This window comes from Aulostomus chinensis, chromosome 2 (genome assembly GCF_037954235.1).
Source record: "Aulostomus chinensis isolate RoL2024-O1b breed Wild chromosome 2, RoL_Achi_v1.0, whole genome shotgun sequence".
NCBI lineage: Eukaryota > Metazoa > Chordata > Actinopteri > Syngnathiformes > Aulostomidae > Aulostomus > Aulostomus chinensis.
Genome location: NC_141321.1, coordinates 24,800,722 through 24,823,351, shown reverse-complemented (window position 1 = coordinate 24,823,351; position 22,630 = coordinate 24,800,722). Strand labels below are relative to the sequence as shown.

The following is a 22,630-nucleotide window of genomic DNA, read 5'->3' as shown; positions in this document are numbered from 1 at the left end:
CCATGAAGCTTGGACAGTAAATTGTGGTGTAAGCCTGGCGGGGGGGGGGGTATCTACAGTGTTTGGTAAACTGATCAGGGTGAAATGGCCTGACTGTTCCTACAAGCAAAGGTACAAGCTGTGTATAGTACAGGAAGGAATAGAGTTAAAATATGCAGCTCGGAACAAATTAGCAACCAACACTGAGACAAAATGCAAATTTAGAAAAAAAAAAAGGTTTTAGAACAAAAACTGAGAAGCAACTTTCTTTGTTGTTGTTTGCAGCTTTAGGTTAAATGACAATATACCGGAGAGCTAAAAACGAACAGATACGTTCATACTCCTAGTCTAGTGTTCTAGGATTGCTAAGAGCCCTCTTCCTCTTTCATCATGTTCTAGTCTAGCTGGTGTCTCTAGTCATGATAATGCTTTTGGCTTTATGGGGCAGCAGAAAACTATGAACACAGCATGCAGAATTATAACCTTTATTATTTATATGCCAAAGTTTTATTTTTAGTAAACCGTTAACTCAAGCATTGCAAATATACAATTATTTGGAATTAAATAAATATTAACACTGTTAAATCCATAACTCCTAAATGCTCTAATACATTCCTCAGCTTGTGTTGCCAACTCAAGCAGCAGTTTGGTGTCGAGGAAGTTACACTTAGTACTTAAAAATAAAGTTAGAAGTGTTGTTTACAACACTATTAGAGTGGTGAGTGAGCTAAAACAGTTAAACTGCTGGAAGACCTAAACAATGAACTGAAGACACTAAGAAGGCCGTCAGAGATAAGGAGAAAGGCAAAGGGGGAGATACTTGTCAAAGGGTTTGACAATGAAATATGTGACCCACTTTTAATACAAAAAAGTTTCTTTGACACTGTTGATATCATTAGTATTAATCTGAAGAGTGTTGACGGTTTCAAATTCTGAAAAACCTCATATCTAAAATCGTATTCTATCTAATCTAATCAATCTAAAAAAAAAATGGTAGAACATCATTTTTATCTGGAGCAACTCAAAAACAAACCAATAGAACAGTGCAGTCCAACAATGCACAAGGATGTACATCTCCCATTGGTAGCCTTGTCTCAAATTGAAGAGGCAGGGGGCTTTTGAAAGTCACTCCCAAGGGCAGAGCGTTCATGAACACGCATGTGCTCTGTGACACGGTACTGGCGTGAAAAGGTCATAGGGCAGCGGGGGCAAGGGAAGGGCCGCACACCGAGGTGACTCCGCACATGTCTATTCAGAGAGCCTCGCTGGCTGAAGGCGCGGTCGCAAAGAGAGCACTGGAAAGGGTGGTGAGCAGAGGTTGACAGATGAGCTGATGAATTGAGTGGCATGCTGGGAGAAAGGGTAGAGGGTATAGACAAGGTAGATGACATGGAGGACTGTACATTGTCTGGCACTCTCGGAGGCGTGCAGACAGTCAAACTACTGTTCTGGCTCTCTCCCCCTCGAGAGTTGGGTATTCCTTCTTCTTCCAAAGACCCAACTCTATGTTTCACTTTGGCTCCCAGCCTACTTCTGTCTTTACCAGCGGTTACAGAATATCTTTCTTTAACCTCTTGCTCCTCAACCCAAACTGAGGCCTTTGCCAAAGTGGCAGCTACACATTTAGCACTACTATTTCTCTTGGCAACACTGGTTACAAGGATGGCTTCACTCTGGAGCTCTCTATCTCTAACCCCCCTCCCATTTGTATTCTTTTTACCAAATGCAACTCCTCTCTCTCCTTCCTCACCCCTGTTTTTGTAGGAAACTAACAGCTCACCAGGTTTAGTGCTAATGTCCAGCAGTAGGACTTGGTTCGCAGTCTCTGTGGTAAAGTGCTGAGTGCAACCTGAACTGGTAATGATACCAACCTCATCCTCATCATGCGACTGGTCTGAATGGTCAGGACTAGAATCAACAGATTTGCCAAGGTTGGATTCTCTGTTTGTGTAGTATGTGTCCTTCTCAGATAGGTAATGATAATGAAGATGTCCACAGTATGACGGCACCTCAGTACAGTCTGCAGGATCTGAGATAACGCTGTCAGTAGCCTTTGCATAAGTGACATGTGGTTCAGTAATCTCAATATTCAAAACCTGTCCAAAGTCCAGAGGTGTGCAGAGTTCTGAGGTAGAGAGGCGGCCAGTGATGTTATGCAAACTTGATTTTGGTGTTGTGGAAACAGGGGGACAAACATCAGCACCTCTTGTATATCCTGTATATCTGTTGTCCTTTTCGTGCTGCACATCGGCAACATATGTTGTTCTTCTCTTAGATTTATTTGAGTTTGTTTTCTTGGGTCCATGGTGGTTGTCCTCTCCATCCATTTCATCTGCACTCCTACAAGAGTAACTGTGCTCCTCTTTGGCTCGTGTCTTGGGACAGAGATCTTCAAAGTGTGGGTCGTTTCCTGTGGATGAGTCGTCTAAAGGAAGTGAAACTAAAGTTCTTGTATCTTTACTTTGAATGGACTTCTCCTTTTCAGTCGGCACTGATAAATCCTGCCTATCAGAGCTTTCCAGTGGATGATATTTGGAGGAGAAATCCTCAAAACTGAGTTGGGTTTCATATTTAATTCCTCTGTTGAAATTGCTGCAATTCCTTTTGCGAAGCACTGAATCAAGCCTTGGATGATTTCCCTCACTATCACAATGAGCATTATTATCTGTAACAGGAGATAATCCATTGCCCACATATTCTTGATTGTCTTCTATAAAATCATTTGCTTTGCTGCTGTTATAATCCTGTTCTGTATTAGATTTGTAGCATGAATCCCGTTTTGGACCATGATCTATACAGCCCTCATAATCCCAGCTCTGTAGTCTTAAATGGTCCTTGTTCTTTCTGTAATCCCAGTTCTGTTCCCTGTAATTATTCTGGTGTTTAGTGGTAACGTCAACAATACTGTCATTGTCCATGCTTGCTGATCGTGAGCTTGGGTAATCTGCAGGATGAGACCCTTCTGGCTGCTGGAGCAGAGCTGCTCTACTGCTGTGACATATGACAGGAACTGCCCCACAGCACAGAGAGGATGATGAGGGCAAGGAGGAGCACTGTGAGGGAGAGCCAGTGTCCATTCGGGATGTACAGACAGGAGGGAGGGAGGTTGACAAAAGGGGGGGTGATTGGTGGTTCTGTATTACGTCTTGTTCTTGTTTGTTGGTTTGCTCTTGTCTTGTTTTGAACCTCATCCTCTTTGCTCTGATTCTCTCAGCTTGACTCTCAGCAGTGGCAGGTAAGAACAAACTCTGCCTCTCCTCCACTGTCCTCTCCAGCTCCCCTTCTTTGGCCTTCTGTCCTCTTTCTCGTTCCTGATGAATTAGAGTACTTTCTTGTATGCAAGTATTATAACTGATGGTACTTGCAGGTCCTTCTGAAATACCACAAGAGGCACTCTCAGCTCCAATGGAAGCATTTGTTTTATTTGCAACATTTGCCCCAGTCTGTTTCCAGTGCAAGAGAGCTTCCTGCAGCTTATCCATCTCTAAGTGGCAGGCAGCAGTGAGCAGACTGTAATATTGATCCTGGCTACACATGTATGGCAAAGCTCCAGTGTAAATGTAGTCCAAAAGAAGTTCCAGGACAGAGTCTGACAGACATGGAGCCTGTAGTTCCACCAGGGCACCAGTAGAGGACAAGATAGCTGCCAATACCGGACTTGAAGCTGCCAGGACACACCTGGGGGGGAGGGGGACAGTTCAGTTTTACTGTTCAATTTTGTGTCTGTACAGGCTTTATTAGACTGACTGCTCTTAAGGCTGCAATTTAATCACAGTAAAAAAAAAATTTAAAAAAAGTCCAAAATACACATGTAGTTGGGGCTCCTGCTCATTTTCTGTGGTTTCTCCATGACTATTGTTTGAATAACCCTCTGAGCTGCATTGTGAATCCATAGAGATAAACTATATCAGCCAGGTTTAATCTGGATTTAACCTGATACGTCTATCACAAGGTAGACATGCCCTTAAACACACTATCAATTATCATCTATTTTGCTTCAAATTGGGTCTATAATTTAGAAAATGGACTCACCACCTGCTGGCTGTTACAGAGATACAGATTAAAAGCATTTTCACTTTGGCTTCATGCTCCGTTTCAAAAGGTATGCCTGTTGTTCCATACAATCAGTGACATGAGTCTCCATAGAGTCAATGCAGAACAGCGTTTTAACTGGGTTAAAGTTACAGTAGATTACAGTTTTTTTACATTGTCAGAGACGGGCTCAGCAGGCCTTCGTCATTTGGGGCATGAACATCATCACGTAATGGTGTTAGCAAGTTGAAATATTACACTAGTTAAAACATGAAGAAATGAAGTTTGTATCTCAAGGAAACATAAGCAAACACTGATGCAGGAGGTTGTCAAGAACCAGTGAATATTCCTCACTTGTGTGCAGGGTAGAGTTGAGCCGGGTTCTGCCTCTGTCTGACCACACAGTCACAGAGTTCAGCTTCTTCCCGCTGCAGGTTCAGACCTGCCAACAGTAAGGCGGCATGGCTACAAATGTCTTTCACACAGGATGCCGCCTGAAGAGAACAGAGCTGAGTCAAGTAACAGCTGCTTGGAGGAATAGATTTAACTTATAAATGGAACTGACAAAACTCAAATGACTTTGAATTTAATAAAAGTAGGGCTGAGGTTGAAGTGAGTCTATGGTGGCTTTATGTGACTCAACATGTATCATGCTTCAACTGAGCAAGCCAGTGTTACTACAGGTTTGGTCTCTAGTTCTGCTTCCTGAGGATCACTGGCCTCCAACTTGCTTCTTATTCATTCAGTAACATCAAGAGTGAACAAGCAGCCCTCCTTTATATTCTACAAAAAGGTTAAATTATTCAGAAACATTCATTTTCAAGGAAACTAAATGATCAGTTTTCTATAGCAACATTAAAAACAAGAATTGAAATAATTGAAAAAGATCCTAATGATCAAAGTTCAAAAATGAAGTTATAGGATTCTTCTGTATCAGGCAAATATGAGTGTCTTCTTACCTCCATGATGCTGTAGAAGAAGAGGAATAAGTTTGTCCAGTAAAGCTCCCCCGTGTGCACAAGGTCTGGCGTGCAGCTGAATGGGAAAAGGAGCATTTACGGAGGATATATACTCCCAGTCTCAACTATCTTCGCACACTGCCTCATTCGGAAAACAATCACACGCTTTTCATATTGGAAGATTGGCATGACGTGGAGGAACAGGTGCTTATAGGGAACACTGGCCTCTAACGTCAGAATCTCCATAGCCTGTTATGGAGGGTAACTGAGACCAGCCCACCAGGGGACCACAGAACTGAAGCAAATAGAATCAACACTTGTATTCAAGGTGGTACCAGGGAGATCATTCTGAATTACAAAAATATGCTCAGGGGCTTCATTATAAGCCTTCTAATAACTACTTACTAGTTACAGACTGGTGGGGCAGTGAAGCTTCTCAAGGTTCCCTTAAGTGAAAAATAGCTTTTGTGTAAAGAGCTGGTATGAAGGAGTTTATGAGTGAACTCCTGAACTATCTGGATCTGTCATATTGGCATTGACTAGCTTAACACATGAAGTAATTTGCTTGTTACACTTGCACACAAGAAATGACAGACGCCCTGAAGAAGAAACCTTTAATGTAGCTACCCTGCTATCTGTTTTAAGTCTACAGAGGGAAGCTTCTCCAGCCTGACGTCTGTGTGCCAGCCCCCTGGCTGACGCTTTGTTGACAATTCCAAATAAAGCCATTTCTCCACCCGTCTGCACCATGTGCTTGTCACGCCTTTTAATCTCTCCACCACTCTAATATTACTGACCAGCCACCGCTCTTGCTGTTTACAGGGCTCCGATGCAATTTCCCTGGAAAACCAGTCATAGATCAATTAGACATTTTGACATGTTAGGAATTAGACTGGCTGTCTCTATTAAAAAAAACAACAACATAAGAAATCATCTGCAGCCACGACGTTATAGAATCATAGTCATATAATAAACAGATATGCTGAAAGTGCCACATCACTATTCACATTAAATGGAAATGCAGAGGCAAGTGAATTTCAAGAATAAGAAATCTGTGTGACATTCAAAAGTAAATGGATGCAGCAGGAATAGTTATGAAATGTATAAACCGTTTCTTTTCTTACGTCTGGGCGAATCTGCTCGACACACCAACTATTGTAACACAACACGAGCAATGTGAATGCCCAATGTCAGATGGGATAATCTCCAGCCCCCCCCCCCCCAACCCTCAACGAATAAGCGGTACAGAAAATGGATGGATGAAAGTTATGCTTCATATTCGTGTTCACCGAAATTACAAAGAATAGTTCCCCTGTTAATCTCAGTGAGGAGGCAAACAGAGTTTTTCGGAGGCTAGTGATTAGAGAAACTATGCTCCAGCAACTTGACAGTTATCAATTGTTTAATGGCATTCGTTGTGCGCATGCGCACACAGACGTGCTTCAATGCACCTCACTGTGCGGGTCTGCTGCCACATACTCGTGTTTCCATGCTAGGCTGTCATCGTTGTAGTTTTGAGATATATTCAAATATTCTCAGCTGAGGAACCGCTAGTCGAGTAAGGGCATGTTATGTTGGGGTAATTTAAGCCAAGATTCGCTAATAGCCAACCGTTGAATGACGATCCAAGTCGGCTATCTATTGCTTCTGTCTGGCTCCCGGGTTAAAGTTGAAAGTTCATTTAAATCTGAAAACAAGAGACACGTGCGAACTAAGAAGCCGTAAGTTTCATTCATTTTGTTTACGTTACGCAAATGCAGGTAAACCCTCTTAACGCGGAGGAACGTAGGCTCAATGTCAGTTTGTTGTTTCCCGGAGAAGAGGCAGACTCGATCGTTTGTTAACTTTCGTTAGCTTGTTAGCTAGTTATGCTACCTGGCTCGTGCTGAGCTGACGAGCATGAGGGTTTGACAGTTTTTTGTCGTATCAATGTTAAGATCAGATGAACCCGCTGTTCGCTGAGCAAGCCTGTAAAAATTAATTAAAGTTGCTTGAGTAGTCCGTACGTGTTCAATGTAAGCGGATACTTATAAGAGGGTAAGTGGTCCTACTTTCCAATATAACAAGCGTTGAGTTTACGAATGTGAATAAAACTACCCTATCTTACTAGCCTGAAGGATGTATTTTATTGTCGAGGAACCAAATGTGTACAATTTAGCAGGTCACTCCTCTGACGAATCTTAATGATGAAACGCATGCATCACTCCATCATTCACTCCATCATTCATCTCCTCATCTCTGACTCTTTTCTCCCATCACTCTCTTAAGGCTTGTGAAGCACCACCCCTGCAGCGATGGCTGCCATCTATTCGGGTATCCATCTGAAACTGAAGAGTCCACACACTCCATGGGAGGACAAGTTAAAGCTGGCGCGGTTTGCCTGGATCTCCTCTCAATGCCTGCTCCCCAACAAGGAACAGGTACCAGTTCTTTCACGTAGTGCTGATGTCCTGTGTTATAGCACGTCTTTCTTTTTAAAAGGGTGATGACATGTTGCCACTGCTGCTGCCCTAAACACACACTGCACTGCTAAATTCACAGCATTACTGCTAACTTTATTCTTCGTGCTCTACACGCTGCCTCTCACCTGCATTCACACCAATGATACACACATAACCTATGTACTCAGAAGAAGATAGATTATGTAGTTGATATAGTAGTAATAACTACTCTGAAAGTAAGTGAGGAATGTGTTTCATTTAGAACATGAAAAACAAGGGTATGATTGTACAACACAAGAAGGTGAAATAACCTTGTTTTCATGACAATCTTCTCTTCAAATTTGTTGGAAAATTGCACTGAAAATCCTTTCCTGATCGGAATATCCCTTTTCTACCACCTACATGTCTTGATTGTTCTGTGTCTGCAGGTCTTGTTGGACTGGTGCACCCATGCTCTGACAGGCTGGTACAATCAGAAGGTGGAGTTTTCCAAAAATGTGTTGGAGGGCCTGTGGTGTTACCTCGATGATCTGTTACACAGCCGGAAGCTCCACGCTTCTCTCAAGCAGGGCAAAGCCATCAGCATGAGGCTAAACATGGCACAGGTGTGTCAGCGGTTCAATAGATGTTTGTGAAGCACCAGTCAGATGCTTTTTTTCCTTTTATTGTGTGAACTAAAAAATGACATTTGAGGTTAGATGTTGACTTGCTGCCAAGGTTATTTCAGGATTATATTACACCTGTGTCATTGTTTTTCACAGCTGCAACGGCTGTGCTGGCTGCCATTTAATGACATAGTCGGGTGGAAAAGACAGTAATAAAATGACTTTCAGCCAGTATAGTAGGTATTTCTGATGGTCCTGCAGATGATTTTACTGTGTTGTAACAACAATTATTACTGGGACCATCACAAGAAATTAAAAAATTGCAGAAGAGCTTTTGATATCAGTGAATCCACATTATCATGGTCCGACCAGCCATATTTTTTTAGGTTTTGACCTTGTTTTGTTGAGATTAACTTCTGAATTCCTTGTCGGCGAGTGTGATTTCGACTGTATGAACTGAGCCTGTCTAAAAGACATCAGAGCAAACAAATGTTGAGAAATTCAAGGGGTTGGGTTTAGTCCTGGAATAGTCTGCCTCTAGGGGGCAACATGAGTATATTAGTGGTAAAGAGCAACAAGGATTTTTAAGGAACAGGGTTCAGATTGTTGAGGATCATGGTTGAGTTAAAAACAACATTTGGTGTTGATTTAAACTGAGTATATTATACTATATATCAAGATATATACTATATTTCAGGACAATTCACATTGGAAACCTCAAAATTTTCAGTTTATCAAATTATTGAAGCTTTCCACGACGAGAAAAAAGCTGAGTGATCATGCTATCGTGATATCCTAACTCCTAATATGTGCCGAGGTATTTTAAAGTTAAAATGGTAAATTGAGTTTTGACGATTACTTGTTTCTTTTGTCTCCAGTTGCTTCTTGACCAACTTCAGGAGTGTGCAGGTGCTGCTGTGCGGCTGCCAGTGTGTGTGTCTACCCTACTGAGTGTGTGTCAGGGCATCCTCTCATCTCCTGCTCTCTCATCCGTCTTCACCACCAAGTATGAACTAATGGTCAATCTGCTGGCCAAGGTCTGCTCCTTTGCCTGTTGTGAGCTGCAGAAACCTTTGCTCACAGGATGTTCTGAGCCTGATCCAAGAACTGATCTTGTGACTGATGTTCAGATTCAGCCTGCCAGTGATTTGTACTCTTCTGAAAATGACCCAGTCACTAAAAGTCCACCAGATCACTCAGTAGTTGATGTAGATAAAGTTCCCTTCAAGCCGAAGGAAAACCTTGGTTCAGCTCATCTGTTTGAGTTGTTGCTTAAGGTATTGTCGTCCTATTTGTCAGTCCAGCGACAACAAGCCAATCCAAACAGAGTTTTTACTTTGGTAACCAACCAGCTGATCCAGCCACTAGTCCTCCTCAGACACCAGCTGACTTCTGGAGAACACGCACCTTCACACACACACCTGCATCTCCGTCAGCAACTTGGCAGAGACATCCGGGTCAAGATTGACCTCATCCTGCAATCCGCTCTGTTCCCCTCTGAGCACCTGGCGTTCTACAAGGAGGAGCTTCTCCCATCTAAGGGGGATTCTGGGAAACGTGGTCCTGGAGGGGCAAAAGGCCCCCTAAAGCCAGTCACTGGTGTACTTTGCAAACTAAGTGCCCAAGGGTACTGTGAGCCACCACTACACTACGCTGTGAAATCAAACACAGTGTCTTTGGTGTTTAAGTTCTTTCTGGAAAGCTACCGAAAAGGCAGAGGAGAAAGCGAGGAAGAGCAGAGGATGCTGTGTTTCTATTTTCTCACCAGATTGGTCCCAGCCTTGGATGTTAGTGTTGATGGACATTCATCTGCAAAAGCTGACCAGCCAATTTCTGCATCCCCCGTGGAGAAATGTCCTCCACCCTCCTGTCCTCCAGAAAGCTGGAGCCTTGCTTTGCTGGCGGTAGAGTCTCTGCTTAGCCAGGCGCTGACAGCTGACATTTACAACGTAGCAGCAGACAGGATAAGACATGGAGAGGCCCAACTCAATTTTTACAGAGCCCTGGCAGAAGTTCTCCTCAACCTGGCCCAGCCAAGGTAAAACAATGTTTCCCACTTCATGGTTTGAGTTTAAGGAACAACATTAAAATGTTTTCAAGCTTGGGTGATTGAAAGCTAGAATACGTGCATGAGAGCTGTCAGGAGCAAGGAGTTACAGGTAGCCATCAGGCCTTTCTTCTGGTCTGGAAGACCAAACTGAGGACTAAAAAAGTCTGTCAGTGGGAATGAACAAATTTGTATTTAAGAATATTTGTTGAATGAGGCCCAATGTTTTGTGCATGAAAGTTAAAACGGCAACAGAATACACGTCTTGACTAGTATTACTATGTCAGTATAAGCCAGCCCAAATAATATCACTTCAAGAATATACTCTTTATTATAGAATATTGAAGTTCTCAAGATATTGAAGTGTTGTTGTTTTTTTGAGAATTGCATTTGAAGATTCTTAAGAAAGTTCTTAAGTTTTGTCTTAAGAAATACGATACGTTATCTCAGGGATTGTTTTGTGATTTGGTCTCTGGCCGTGTTCACTCGTCGTCATGTAGAAATCAAATAGACCAAACGCTGATCAACTTTCCTGTCTCATATTTCAGTACGCCTGCATGGTACCGCTGCTTGAAGCTGCTTTTAACTCTCAATCATCTGATTTTGGAACCGGACCTGGACCAGTTGCTCTCTTCAACCTGGATTAATGCTGAATGCATGGATGCACGAGTTCAGCGGGCCAGACAGGTCTTGATCTAATCTCATATTTCATTGAACACACAGTAAATGATCGATCTTTTAAAATGAATACAGAATTTTTTAATTCCTAGATTTACACGTAAATGTGTATTCCTGTCCATGCAGCTCCTGTTGTGCAGTCTGCTCCAGACGTACACGAAACTCCGACAACTGCCGCGCTTCTTCTCTGAGCTCCTGTCGGTGATCTGTCAGCCAGCACTTGGTGACCTGCGACCTCCTCTGCTGTCTGACGGGGTCACCGCCTCCCTCAAGACCTGTGTCCTAGACACCCCCCCTTCCCAGAGCCTTGAGATCTGCTCAGTACTGCTAGAAAACATTAGGAGATATATTCTACCTGACCTGGTAAAGGAGCAAAGAGAAGTTGCGAAGATGGAAGTTGATAGAGCAGGGGATGATGTAGGAGCGATTAAAGAGGTCAAGGTGGATCAAGAGAGAGACGATGGATCCCTGAGGCTCTTCGCCATCAGCCAACTTCTTCATGTTGTTTTATTCAGCCTGAGGACGCTAGACAATGCATCTCCTCTTCCCTTAGTCAGGCAGTCGCAACGCCTGATGGAGGAGATGCAGCAGGTTGTCAAAGACTTGCTGCAGATGTTGTCTTCAGAAAAGAAGCGTATAAAATCAAATACCCAGAGGAAAGGCAAGAAGAATCAGAACAAAAAAGACTCACAAAAGGTCCCTGAAAAACACGCACTGTGGGAACAGAAGACCCAAGAGGCTGTGCTCCTCCTCAGATACACCTGGATGGAGGTGGATACACTCTTTCATATTCACTGTAGCAAATACACATCTCTTGACTCATCATCCCACACAGCAGCTAAAAGTAAGAGTGAAGACCCAGTCAGTGTCGACGCTTCAGCTCTACTGCACATCGAAAGTCTTCTGTCTGGCGAGATTCTCTCAGTACCTCTCCAGCCATCTCTCATCTCTCCCTCCTGCAGCCCCATGAGCTGTTTGCAGCTCAAGCTCCACACTTTGCAACAGATGAAGAAAGTTTTGTGTGATACCACCTTACTTTCACAACTGAGTACTGCAGAGCTACTAAACAGGGCAGCCCAATTTATTTTAGCTAAAGGGGAGCTTGAGATGAGTTTGGGTGAAGAACAGGTGTGGGATGGCCAGATAGGCAGTGTGACTGCCAGCTCCTACCATGTTGCACATTGGTATCTTGTCACATCCAATTTGCCTGTGATTGCTCCCTACCTGAGTGGAGAAGATTTGGGCTACATAGCAAATGTACTTGTCAGCTCATTGCTCGACCGCCAGCCAGCTAGAGGCAAAGATTTGCCGCCCAGCTGTCTGTCTGTCTCTCTCGTATCATCACAGCTTCTCCAAAGCCCCCTTCTAGCTGAGTTGCCCTCTCTATTCTCTCCCACAGTTTACTCCCTTGCTCAAAGGATTTTTGGGGTTCTCCTGGCAGCACATGCATCCAAAGTCTGTCCAACACTCCAAAAGATTCAGGAAGGAATGAATGTAAGTGGAGGAGAGAGAGACGCAAGTCAGCTACTAGTGAGAAAGGAGACTGTAGTTGAGGATATATTGGTATCATCAGAGACTGGAGAGATGTTTATATTGTTGTCTGACACGCAGACCGAAGAATTAGTAAACTTGCTGCAAATTTTAACAAGCCTACACCCAGATGGAATGAGCTCAGAGGATCTCTCTTCTATTTTTCTCATTCTTTTCTTCATGCTCACTTCCACCTCCAGTTATTCAGACCAGATGCGAAGGCAAGGAGGCTCTGGAGATGATGCTGTATTTGTAGGGAAGCTCCTCCAAATTCTTGCATCTCTTCTGGAGGGCAGAAACTTCCCAGGTGTCTTGAAGCTCATCCATGGTGGCACTTTGCTGCAGGCTGTTGTGTCCTCTCTTCTCTGGCATAGCAACAGCGGAAGATTTCACTCTACAAGCAACTCTGGTTGGCTGGATTTAATTAAAGCAGTGCAGGGCTTCATCAGATCCTTTGTCCAGTTAATTATAGTCAGGAACAGCAGTGTTCGGCTCAATCTGGATCAGTTTGCCTCTTTTATTACGAGCAAGGACATAACAAGCAAATACATTGTGGTGTCAGGTCGACCAGATACTGGAGCATCTGTTTTGTCCGTTCATCTTCTTCTAGCTTCGTTGACCTCCTTCTCCAAGGCAATGACCTCCAACCTTGGAAGAAGTAAACCAATGAATCAAACTTTGGTCCATATGCTCACAAGAACAACTTCTGCACTGGGGCCAGCCATTGAGTCTGTCATTAGGACTCAGCCAGGCACCCAGCCAGCCAGCGTCCTCAGTCAAGCCTTTGTAGTAGAAGTTGTTACTGTCATGATGCACTGTGAACTATCCTCACTGTCAGTGGAGGATGAGAACAAGCAGAATGACTCCCAACCCACCCTGAGTCATACAGCCCTCTACAGGAGCTTCTGCCTGCAGATCCTTAAAGAAATGAGCTCTGCTTCCAGGCCCATGGATTTTCTGGTTTCCTCTCTCCATTTCCTGTCTGCTTACTACACAACAGTGGGAAGGACAGGAGGAAAGAGCGACGAGGTTCAGAGAGAGGCGAGCAAGGGAGGAAAGGAGTTGGATGCATTGTACACTCAGATACTACAGAATGTGCACAGACTTTTGACAGGTAAATGAGGAAATATTCAGAGCAAACAGTATTTAATTGTCCGATGGTCGGTGTTATTGGAGTTCTTCTGTGTGTTGCATACACTGACATCTTTTTAATGATTAAGGCCCATTCAGACCTGCATCAGCATGTCTCCTGAGGGATCTGATCGTAGTGGACAGCATAAACACTAATTTTATTTCCTTTTGCAAGCACTGGTGTTGTTTGTAACTATCATTATTTACCTGCGGGCGATGACACGATTTCAAGCCAGCAAACTGGGGTTTATTGCTCAAATTATAGAAAAATGAAAGATATCCATGTTAATGTCTTGCTGTGGATTTTGTCGACCAACTCTTGCATCCATTTAGATCCCTGATATTCTGTTCAAGATAACGCCCCCTTGCTTTGGATGATCTTCATGTTTAAAAAAAAAAAAATTGTTTAAGTGAATGCAGAGAGACTAAGGGGTCGACTGCTGGATGAGCTGGCTTGACTGAACAAGGGAGAGAACCGCCCGCAGCGATACTTTTCCTGTCTAGTCGGTCGGAAATTAAAAGAAGTGGGGGAAATCAAAACAATAGAGGTAGGATCTATTCCTTGGTGTGTTACACCAACCACATCACCTAAAATGTTTGACACACTCTTGTCTCCATGTTTTGTTTTTTAAATATTTAAAGTTTTTCATGAGAATAATATGCTATCAGCAGTCCTTCCCTGTGGCCCAGGATACATTCGCGTTCACACTGATCAAGGACAGTGACCACGTCAGCTTAGACCACCTATGATATGGTGTGCGTTTTTAGCTCTCACTGCATTCATACGTGTCATCAAGGCTGTCCACTTGTGAGCAGATAACTCAGGATACATGTTCTTTCCAGGTCTGACCAGGACCAAAATCTCCATTTCTTTTCAGGTAAAAAATATGGTCAACCAGATATAGTTGTAAAAGCTGGTGCAAATTATTCACTCGGTTTTTTTATTTCAGCCATAAAAATTAAGCATATCACAGAAGAACAAACAAAATATTTTCCCAATCCTCTTAAAATCAGAGGCAGAATTTATTGCTGGATATTCTCAGTGCATCACATCCTGTTACTGCCTTTACTCTTTATCAAACTGACTGATTTATTTGACCAGACTGGATAGTTTGATGATTCATCCTCATCCTGAGCTTAACTCACTTTTAACTTCAAGCTCCTTGGCTGACTTCATCTGAGATATGCGAGCTGGAGCCGGCTGTCCAGCTGCTGCTACGCCACCTGGTGGAGAAGAGCACGACAAATCAGTTCAACCTGCTGCTTCTGCTAATCAGAGAAGTTCTGGACGTTAGCAAGCTAAGGGCAGGAAACTACAGGGTGAGTCATACAAGATCAGATTAGATGTTACACCCCTGTTGTTGGATAGATTCAGAAAGAGACTTGATCTTCATTCGAATATGTTTGTATGACAGCACCGCAACGGGTCAGATAACCTTCTGTCTCCCCCTACCGCCTCTCTCCTCTCCTCCAGGAGGTGCTATCTGCTGTGATCATCATTAAGCTGCTGTCCTGTTGTCAGTTACCTGAACCCTGCACGAAAGCTTTATGGCTCATCGCACCACAGCTCATATCTGCTATGGTGGTGAGAAAAAGCCTCTAACAACACCGACCATTACACAGTAAAAACAACTCAAACAAACACACACACTCGACCCACAGCCAGTTCAGACTAAAGATTCACAATGAAAATATACACTGCAAGGAAATTACCGTCTCTCCTGATTTTTAGCAAATGTCACTCGGACAATAATGCAGTATGGTGTAAAAACCTCATTCCCCAAAAAAGAACTGTAAAGAAAAAAACCCATCACGCTTCTTCTAATGGAACAACATGACAGAATTCCAAAATCTCATCATGTGAAATGTAGAAACCTCTGTCTCAAACATTCAAACCCACAAATAAAAGTGAAACACAACTTACCAACCCTGTGTCTTACCCATAAATGCACCCATAACACTGTCACAGCCAAACCAAAACCCTTAAAATGACGTGTAAACCGGTATCAGACAGACAGAATAAAGATTTATCAGTCCTGAACATAGCAATAAGCCACTTGATATGTTGTTGACTGATTTTTAAAAATGGTGCCGAAAACTTCCCAAATCAAATCTCAATGGCAGTATTTCAGCTTCATTTTGTTGCTAAAGATGGCATCTGGCCTAAAAGAGAAACAGCTTCTCCAGTTATTCCTTATATTGGCTCATAATAAAGATGAGTTTGTCTGCTGTTGCTGAAGAAGTGGGGTGTGGATGATCTGGCACGAGGAGTTTCCATTGAGCCTGGTCCTCCTTATGAGCAATTAGCATAACTTTAGCACGCCAGCTTTGTTTTTAAGGGTGTAGTGAAAAAAAGGGACTCAAAAGTGCTCCTGCTGTATAGAAATATTCCCTACTGCCACTAAAGGGGCTGTTTTTTGGGTTTGATGTTCTTGTGCTTCACATTGTTGCCTACTTCATACATATGAACACGCACTCACACTGCCATGTGCCAGCCTACTAATCAGGAGCAATTAGCGGTTCCGTGTTTTACTGAAGGACACTTCTCAGTACTCTCAGTCTCTAGAGGAGCCGCGGATCAAATCAGCAACCTTCCAATTATTGGACCACCGTCCAGCTCCTGAGCCACTCCGCACATTCTAAAATGTTTGTTTGTAATGTGTAATCTGAAAGTACATAACATGCATAACACAGCAGGTTGAAGCTATGCCAATTGTTGTTGTTGTTTTTTAGCTGCCCCTTCATAAGTAATCAATTAGAGACCCTGTGCTGGAAGGACATGTGAAAGCTGTCTCCAGTGACTCAGCAGCCAAGTGACAGTCATACTCGCTGATTTGCGTTGGAATGCCTCTTCATTGTAATTTTACTGAGGCGCTTTTAGTCAATCTGTTTCCCATCAGTCTTGCTGGGTGGATGCTGCACGCACGCGCACACAGACACACAAACACACACACACACACACAGAATAGTTTGCTCTGCCTACACTCTTTATATCCATGTGGTTGTCATATGAACATCATTTCCACACACTTGTCCTCAGTGTTGTCTTGTGTTTGGGTCCAAATAAAAGTCTTAAATCATTCAAATATCTGTAAATTATTACTGGTATTTTTAACAACACATCTGAAGTAAATATGGAAATGTTTAATATTTAGTTAGCTAAGTCATATTGAGATTGTTAATTGTTCCAATACCATTTTGTGCTCTACGTTTTTGAGTTTCTTATCAAGTTCATTAGGTGTTGAATGAATAACCTCTAAACTAGGACTTCCTGGTAATAGGGTCCATGGGCTAAAATTTACCCTCCATGAGATTAAGGTTTGGTCTGCCAGATGTAACAATTAATGAATAGAAACACAATCGGTCAGAAAATAAAATACTCTAATAATAACATCATAAGAAGTATTCTGTCAATCAATATTTATGCTCCCTATTATATGTATTTTTTTTGTTTGTTTGTCACAGGGTCTAGTAAGATCATCCAGTCAGGACATCTCACTGACGCGTTCTTTTACCATTCCCGTTGTAATGGTGATGACATCACTGCTGCGCCAGGGCGAAGGTCTCATCCCCAATCCTCACCATGTGATCCTGGTCCTTGGAGCGCTTCAGTCGGTACCCCTGGACCGCTTGACCCCACTCATCTACCAGTCAGCGTTCCTGGCTGTTCATGAGGCACTTTTTGCCATCATCCAGTGTCATCCTCAGGTATGAAGAGGCTGGTGTGTGTGTGTGTGTGTGTGTGTGGGGGGGGGGGGGGGGGTAATAATAACTTAACTTAAAAGCCCATGTCAAATAAACACAGAGAGGTAAACATTAACTTTCCTCACAAAAAAGACCTTAATGTCAGATAAGATAGTTTTTGTCACCTTGTGTTTTCTCTTACATCATTGGTTTTAATCCATCATTTCTAGAGAATGCGGTGTGTGTCTTTAAACTCTGCCGAGCCCACATGATGCCCCAGAGGAATGTCGCTGTAAACCAAAGGATATTGCAGCTCACTAGAGTTGTGCTGCAGCTGCACGGAAAGCTCATTTTTAGGTTTTTGTGTGATGCTCTTTTCCTGTCAAATGTGTCAAACACAAAGTCCACTGAAAGCCTTTTCTCTCACCTTTGTTTGTCTAGAAATGTTTTTAACCTGATATTTTCTGAGTTTGTCTCAGTTTTATGTATTTATTTCTGTTAAGAGTGACAGAGCTGGATTAAAATGGGGCAGCTGCACCAAATAATTTGGGGCAAGAAGGAGCTAACTGGTATCAGATGTTTGAGAGGACAAAAGACAGCAGTGAAGGAGACGGATGGTGGGGGTGGATGAATGAATGCAAAGGTTGCAGGGAAAGAGGGGAGTGAGCTAAAGAGAGGAGGTGTGATAGGACAGAGAGGAGGGAGGACGTTGAGACGAGAGGTAGGGGAGCTGGCATGCACTTCAAGTTGGCATGGATGGAGTTTAGGTGGATGGAAACCATTGGCGCTGGTGACCTCATCCCCCCTCATCTTCTCTCCTTCCAAGAGGAAAAGTGAAATCTTTAAAATCAAGACAACATGGCTGCACCTTTACATGAAGTGGAAATGTTCTGCATGATTTATCACTTCATAAACATTTCATAGGACATTGAACATATGTTCTTTTTGGAAACCATTGAATCTTGGTTAGAATGTTCAGGTCCGAGGGCTTACACCTCTGTTCTCAGAACAAGATGAATGTGCAGGTCTGGCAGAGGAGACGTCCAAACAGTCTACAGTATAAAAGCTGTGAGTTAGCCTTCATATCTTGTCAGGTTTGTGGGACATCCTCACAGGAGTTTTCACAGCAAGATAACAGCTTGGAACATATTACTGTTTCCCTGTATACGATAGCCGGAATATTTTGATGATAATGATAATAAAGACATACAATGTCCTGCAAAGGAATGAAAACGCAGGTTTTATAGCCAAACCAAGGATTTATGAACATTAAACTAAATATTATGTGTGTGAAACTTGATATAAACTTAACACTAATGCAGATAGATAGATAGATAGATATAGATAGATAAACTAATCCACACAGTATGATGAACAGGCACACTGCTGCCAGCACAACAGTCCAGCATAAAGACTTAATCTGGTGGTGTAGAAGACACTGATTCGTGTGTGTGTGTGTGTGTGTGTGTGTGTGTGTGTGTGTGTGTGTGTGTGTGTGTGTGTGTGTGTGTGTGTGTGTGTGTGTGTTCGTTCTTTCAGGTCATGTTGAATGCAGCTCCATCATTCCTGAATGTCTTTCACCGTCTGGTGGCATCCATCATGCAGGAAGGTCGACAAAGAGGAGACAGTGACACAGGTAACGCGGACACCATCACACTTGTCGAGTCGTGATATTCCTGGGAATTAAAGGGGAGTAAAATGTGTTTTGCATGGAGTGAGTGCTTCTGTCTGTGCAAAAAGTTTATTTTGATTTACCTGGAATATCAAATATGGGGCTGACATTGAAACTTCATAAAGTCAAATAGTGAGTTGAGAAAAGGATCAACTTAACCTGTTTGATGTTAGGTATTCCTTCACATGCAGACATTTTAAGTACATTTCTAATAAATGATATACCTCAATGTCTGATTAGTTGTCACATACAGCTTGGCACATTTTTACACATCCCAATATCTTTCAAATGTAATAAAGATAACCACAGCAGGCAACAATTGTCATTGCTGAAGCCTTCGTGGGGTTGAACACTTCATTGAAATATGCCCAAGTGCATTGTCCAAATTGTAAATGTGTCAAAGTATACGATCACAACTAAAACTTTGTGTTGATACAGATGTACCTCAGTCTGCAAGTCATATTCTGCATTTGCAAGACAACATTTACTTCACATCCTTTTTTTTGGGGGGGGGGGGGGGCGTGAAAAGTCCCATTCAGACTAAAATTCATATAGTGCAATAATCATTATGAGTTTTTTATTTATTGTGCACATCTTTCATCCCCAAATGTCACTTGGATGCTCTCTTTGACTCATTATTCATCTTCTGCTGCGTCCATCTTCTGGAGCTTGACTCAGTATCATGCCTGAACAGATCTCAGCACAACAAACCTGATGGCAACGCCTGATGTTTAGCTGCAGCCTCACACTGTAAATACAAGGAACAGTGACGATCTGGGCTAATTTTACAGTCATAAAAATCCATCATCTGTCATAGAAATCTCTGCAAAGTCACCTCAAAATGACTCTTGACAAGCCAATAGGACAGCTGTTTTAGCAAGTATGATTTATTTTGCCCCTTTTTTCACGAACATGATGACATCTGCTCCTCTAATAAAATCCAATTTGAATTGAAAAACACTTAAGCTTCATCGAGGAATTACAATGTGGTTCAGCAGCGTTATTATTTAATAGAAGAAACAGGTTAGGAAATGGCCTCTGAGACCACGGGTGAGTGTGGTCGTCTTGGTTTCTAGAGCAAACACAGTCCAGAGGTAACAGACCAAAAGTCTCCATGTGCTTGTCTATGCATGTGGTTGATGTATTGAACAACTGCTCATGTAAAAGGTTAATGTCTGTCAAGGTCCAGCCAGTGACGTGTACCTGCAGTGCTCCAGACTGATAGAAAGGATGTATTCTCACATTGCTGCCATCGCTGAGAACTTCACCACACTGTCGGCCTTCATGGTGGCTCAGTACGTCACAGAGCTGCAGAAGGTATACACACACACACACACACACACACACACTTTGAATGCTTGCTGTGTTTTATTTTGCCAATAATAGCATAGGAAAATTAGAATTTTCTCAATGTCTTACAACTTGGTGACAGAGTAACGGACATGCCAGTACACACAGAGTCACGCATACATTGAGTCAACAGTCATCCATCCAAACCCATCTGTCACCTCAGTGTTACTACAGCTGTGAGTGACACACTCGCGCACTCACACACACACACACAAATATGTATGAGACGGAGGGATTGCAGCTGATCCTTTGATCCACGCCAGTTTATATGCTGGTGCGCTTTTAGTTGTCTAGATTCAACTAAGCAGACTTTCTGAGATGTAAAAATGGCAGGTTTTTCCATTGGCCAGGTTGTAGATGTTCACAAATGTTAATGAACTGGTCCTGGATTACTGTAACTCCACGTGCTGGAATAAAATTTAAGGGCGGATGTGTCTTCAAAGCCAATGAGTCATGTCTGGCTGGTGAAAACGGCTCCTCTCTCCTACCAGACTGTCGTTGACTCCATCCTGACTCAGCGTTTTCCAGCAGAATTACGCACTGAGAGGAGGACGTGTACCCAGACAGACAGATGGAGACAGACAGATAGAAGAATGGACAGGCAGACAGCAAAAAAGGAGGAGGAGATTTTGGGGATTTTTCTGTTTTGCTCTGCGATCCTATCATCCTAAAATTTGATTGCTGTTGTGCTTTTAAAGAAACATTTTGTGAAAGTCTGAATTAAGTTTGCTGTGTCTGAAATGTACTTTTCCATGCAGCAGTTGGTCTGTCAAAGTGCAGCAGAATTTATGCTAATGAAGCTGTGAATTTGGCCACTTACCCTCACACTGAGTGGGACTATTAGAAACTTATTTAGGTGTACTTGGTTTTCCTAATTTTGTTGTGGTAAAAATGTGTCACAGTTGCAATTGCAGTTGAAAATGAACACAATGCCACAGAAAGAAGCTGAAAGGTAGAGCTGATTGTTGTCTGATCTTGGTGTTTTGTTTTTTTTTTTTTTTTTGCAGTTAGACTTGCAGTTTATACAACGTGTAAGACCCTCCATCCTCCTGATTTGAACAAGGAAATGCCTCACAAAAAATGTTTTTATATGGTAAAATGGGGACAAAGTAGAGGAAGAACAGCAGAGAACTTTCAATGGGTGCCACATGTACAGAAAAGACAAAGGAGACAGCGGTAGAATGACGCTGCAGAGAAATAACTGAAGCTAAATGTTTGATAGAACAAATGACTGCAATAAGTACAGTATACAACCCAGACCTGCAGCACACTCAAGACTGAATTTACAGTGCATGAGGTCTTCTTTGTCAGTGTGTGCTTGTAGGTTTTGCGAATAACTTTGAACATCAAAAATTAACAAAGAATGGTGACCCTTTCATTCCCACTTCACGCCCCAAATCCAAGATTCTTGCATAATTTCGGTCGTGCTCTGTAAAGATAAATATCAAAGGCCTTTTTTGAACATTTCCTTAATTTGCACAAATGGTTTAGTTTTCATTGTTGCTTCTTTTTAGTTTGATCTTAATAATTACGTCAACAAATTAATTGCATTGAAGACGGCTGTCCTTTGATCCCTCCTTTTTCTCCAATTGAAACTGACATTTATAGAGATAATTTTAAGTCCCAAATAAATGTTCAACTCTTGTGATGTGTAATTTATGGCTTTCTGTGCCTCAAGCTATTCCTCAAGCTGTATGTGGATACCCACATTACAGTGTCACGTTGCCATCAACTTTACTGAGAAAGAGGAGAAAGATCATCTTGTTTTAAGTGTGTGGGAAACAAGGAGGCAGAGATGTCTCATGGTTTGTGTTACACAGGAAATAAATTCGAACCAGCGAAAGATCGTCATCCATTGAATAGATTCAGAATGTTTCCACAACTCCATCTGTAGTTTGGCCATATCTTCTTAAAAAAAATCTTTTTTTAATAACAAAAAAAACATTATTCTGCCTCCTTTCCTTTCTTCTCTTGTTCTGTAACAGCCATCTTTTATGCCTCCTCAGGTGACTCTACGAACAGACATCAAGCTGCATCTGACAGAGGGGATCTACAGGATACTGGACCTGTGTTTGGAGCAGGATATCAAGTTTCTGACAGCCGGACTGCAGATGGGAGTCAGAGAGGTGTTCAATGAACTCTACAGCAGCTACACCCACTACCATAAAGCCCAGAGACAAGGAGAGGACAAATACACAGTGTGAACTGCAACGTTCAGCTCAGGTCTGCATGAACTTCAAGTAGAATAAAAGCTCTTGTTGTTGAAGCTGTATGGTCATATGGAATTTATGCATTTTTACCACATTATGAGACTAAACATGGTCGTCAGTGAGTTTCCAGGTGTTTCCACAGTGATTCCCTTCTCATTGCAGCTTTGATGTTAATGATGTACGATCAAATGATACCTTTACATTGTTAAAAAAAAAAAAACGTGGATTACGTTGCAGTTGTCTCTGTACTCAAAAGAACTTTTTGTTGTTTAGCTTTTGCCAAAACTTTGATTCAATACAAATGACTTTCAA

The 22,630-nt window shown here is 42.4% G+C and overlaps 2 protein-coding genes across 5 annotated transcripts; one reads left to right on the top strand and one right to left on the bottom strand.

Annotated features, from left to right (window-relative positions):
* Positions 1–592: 592 nt before the first annotated feature.
* Positions 593–5,189, bottom strand: LOC147269560 (uncharacterized). The gene is made up of 3 exons (XM_086195140.1): positions 4,971–5,189; positions 4,366–4,505; positions 593–3,657 (listed from the first exon to the last, which is right to left on the bottom strand). Exons 1-3 carry the CDS (start codon positions 5,064–5,066, stop codon positions 1,074–1,076), a joined length of 2,820 nt encoding a protein of 939 aa, XP_086051266.1. The 5' UTR covers positions 5,067–5,189; the 3' UTR covers positions 593–1,073.
* A 1,237-nt stretch (positions 5,190–6,426) lies between these two features.
* Positions 6,427–22,630, top strand: urb2 (URB2 ribosome biogenesis homolog). Of its 4 annotated transcripts, none has more exons than XM_086187040.1 (12): positions 6,427–6,691; positions 7,239–7,390; positions 7,840–8,016; positions 8,895–10,054; positions 10,612–10,750; positions 10,868–13,385; positions 14,562–14,722; positions 14,877–14,987; positions 16,868–17,110; positions 18,626–18,722; positions 19,942–20,075; positions 22,115–22,630. In XM_086187040.1, exons 2-12 carry the CDS (start codon positions 7,265–7,267, stop codon positions 22,310–22,312), a joined length of 5,064 nt encoding a protein of 1,687 aa, XP_086043166.1. In that variant the 5' UTR covers positions 6,427–6,691; positions 7,239–7,264; the 3' UTR covers positions 22,313–22,630. The 4 variants fall into 4 exon arrangements, with proteins under 4 accessions (XP_086043166.1, XP_086043192.1, XP_086043183.1 ...); XM_086187066.1 differs by lacking the exon at positions 22,115–22,630 and adding an exon at positions 20,600–22,096; XM_086187057.1 differs by having other exon boundaries at positions 6,449–6,528.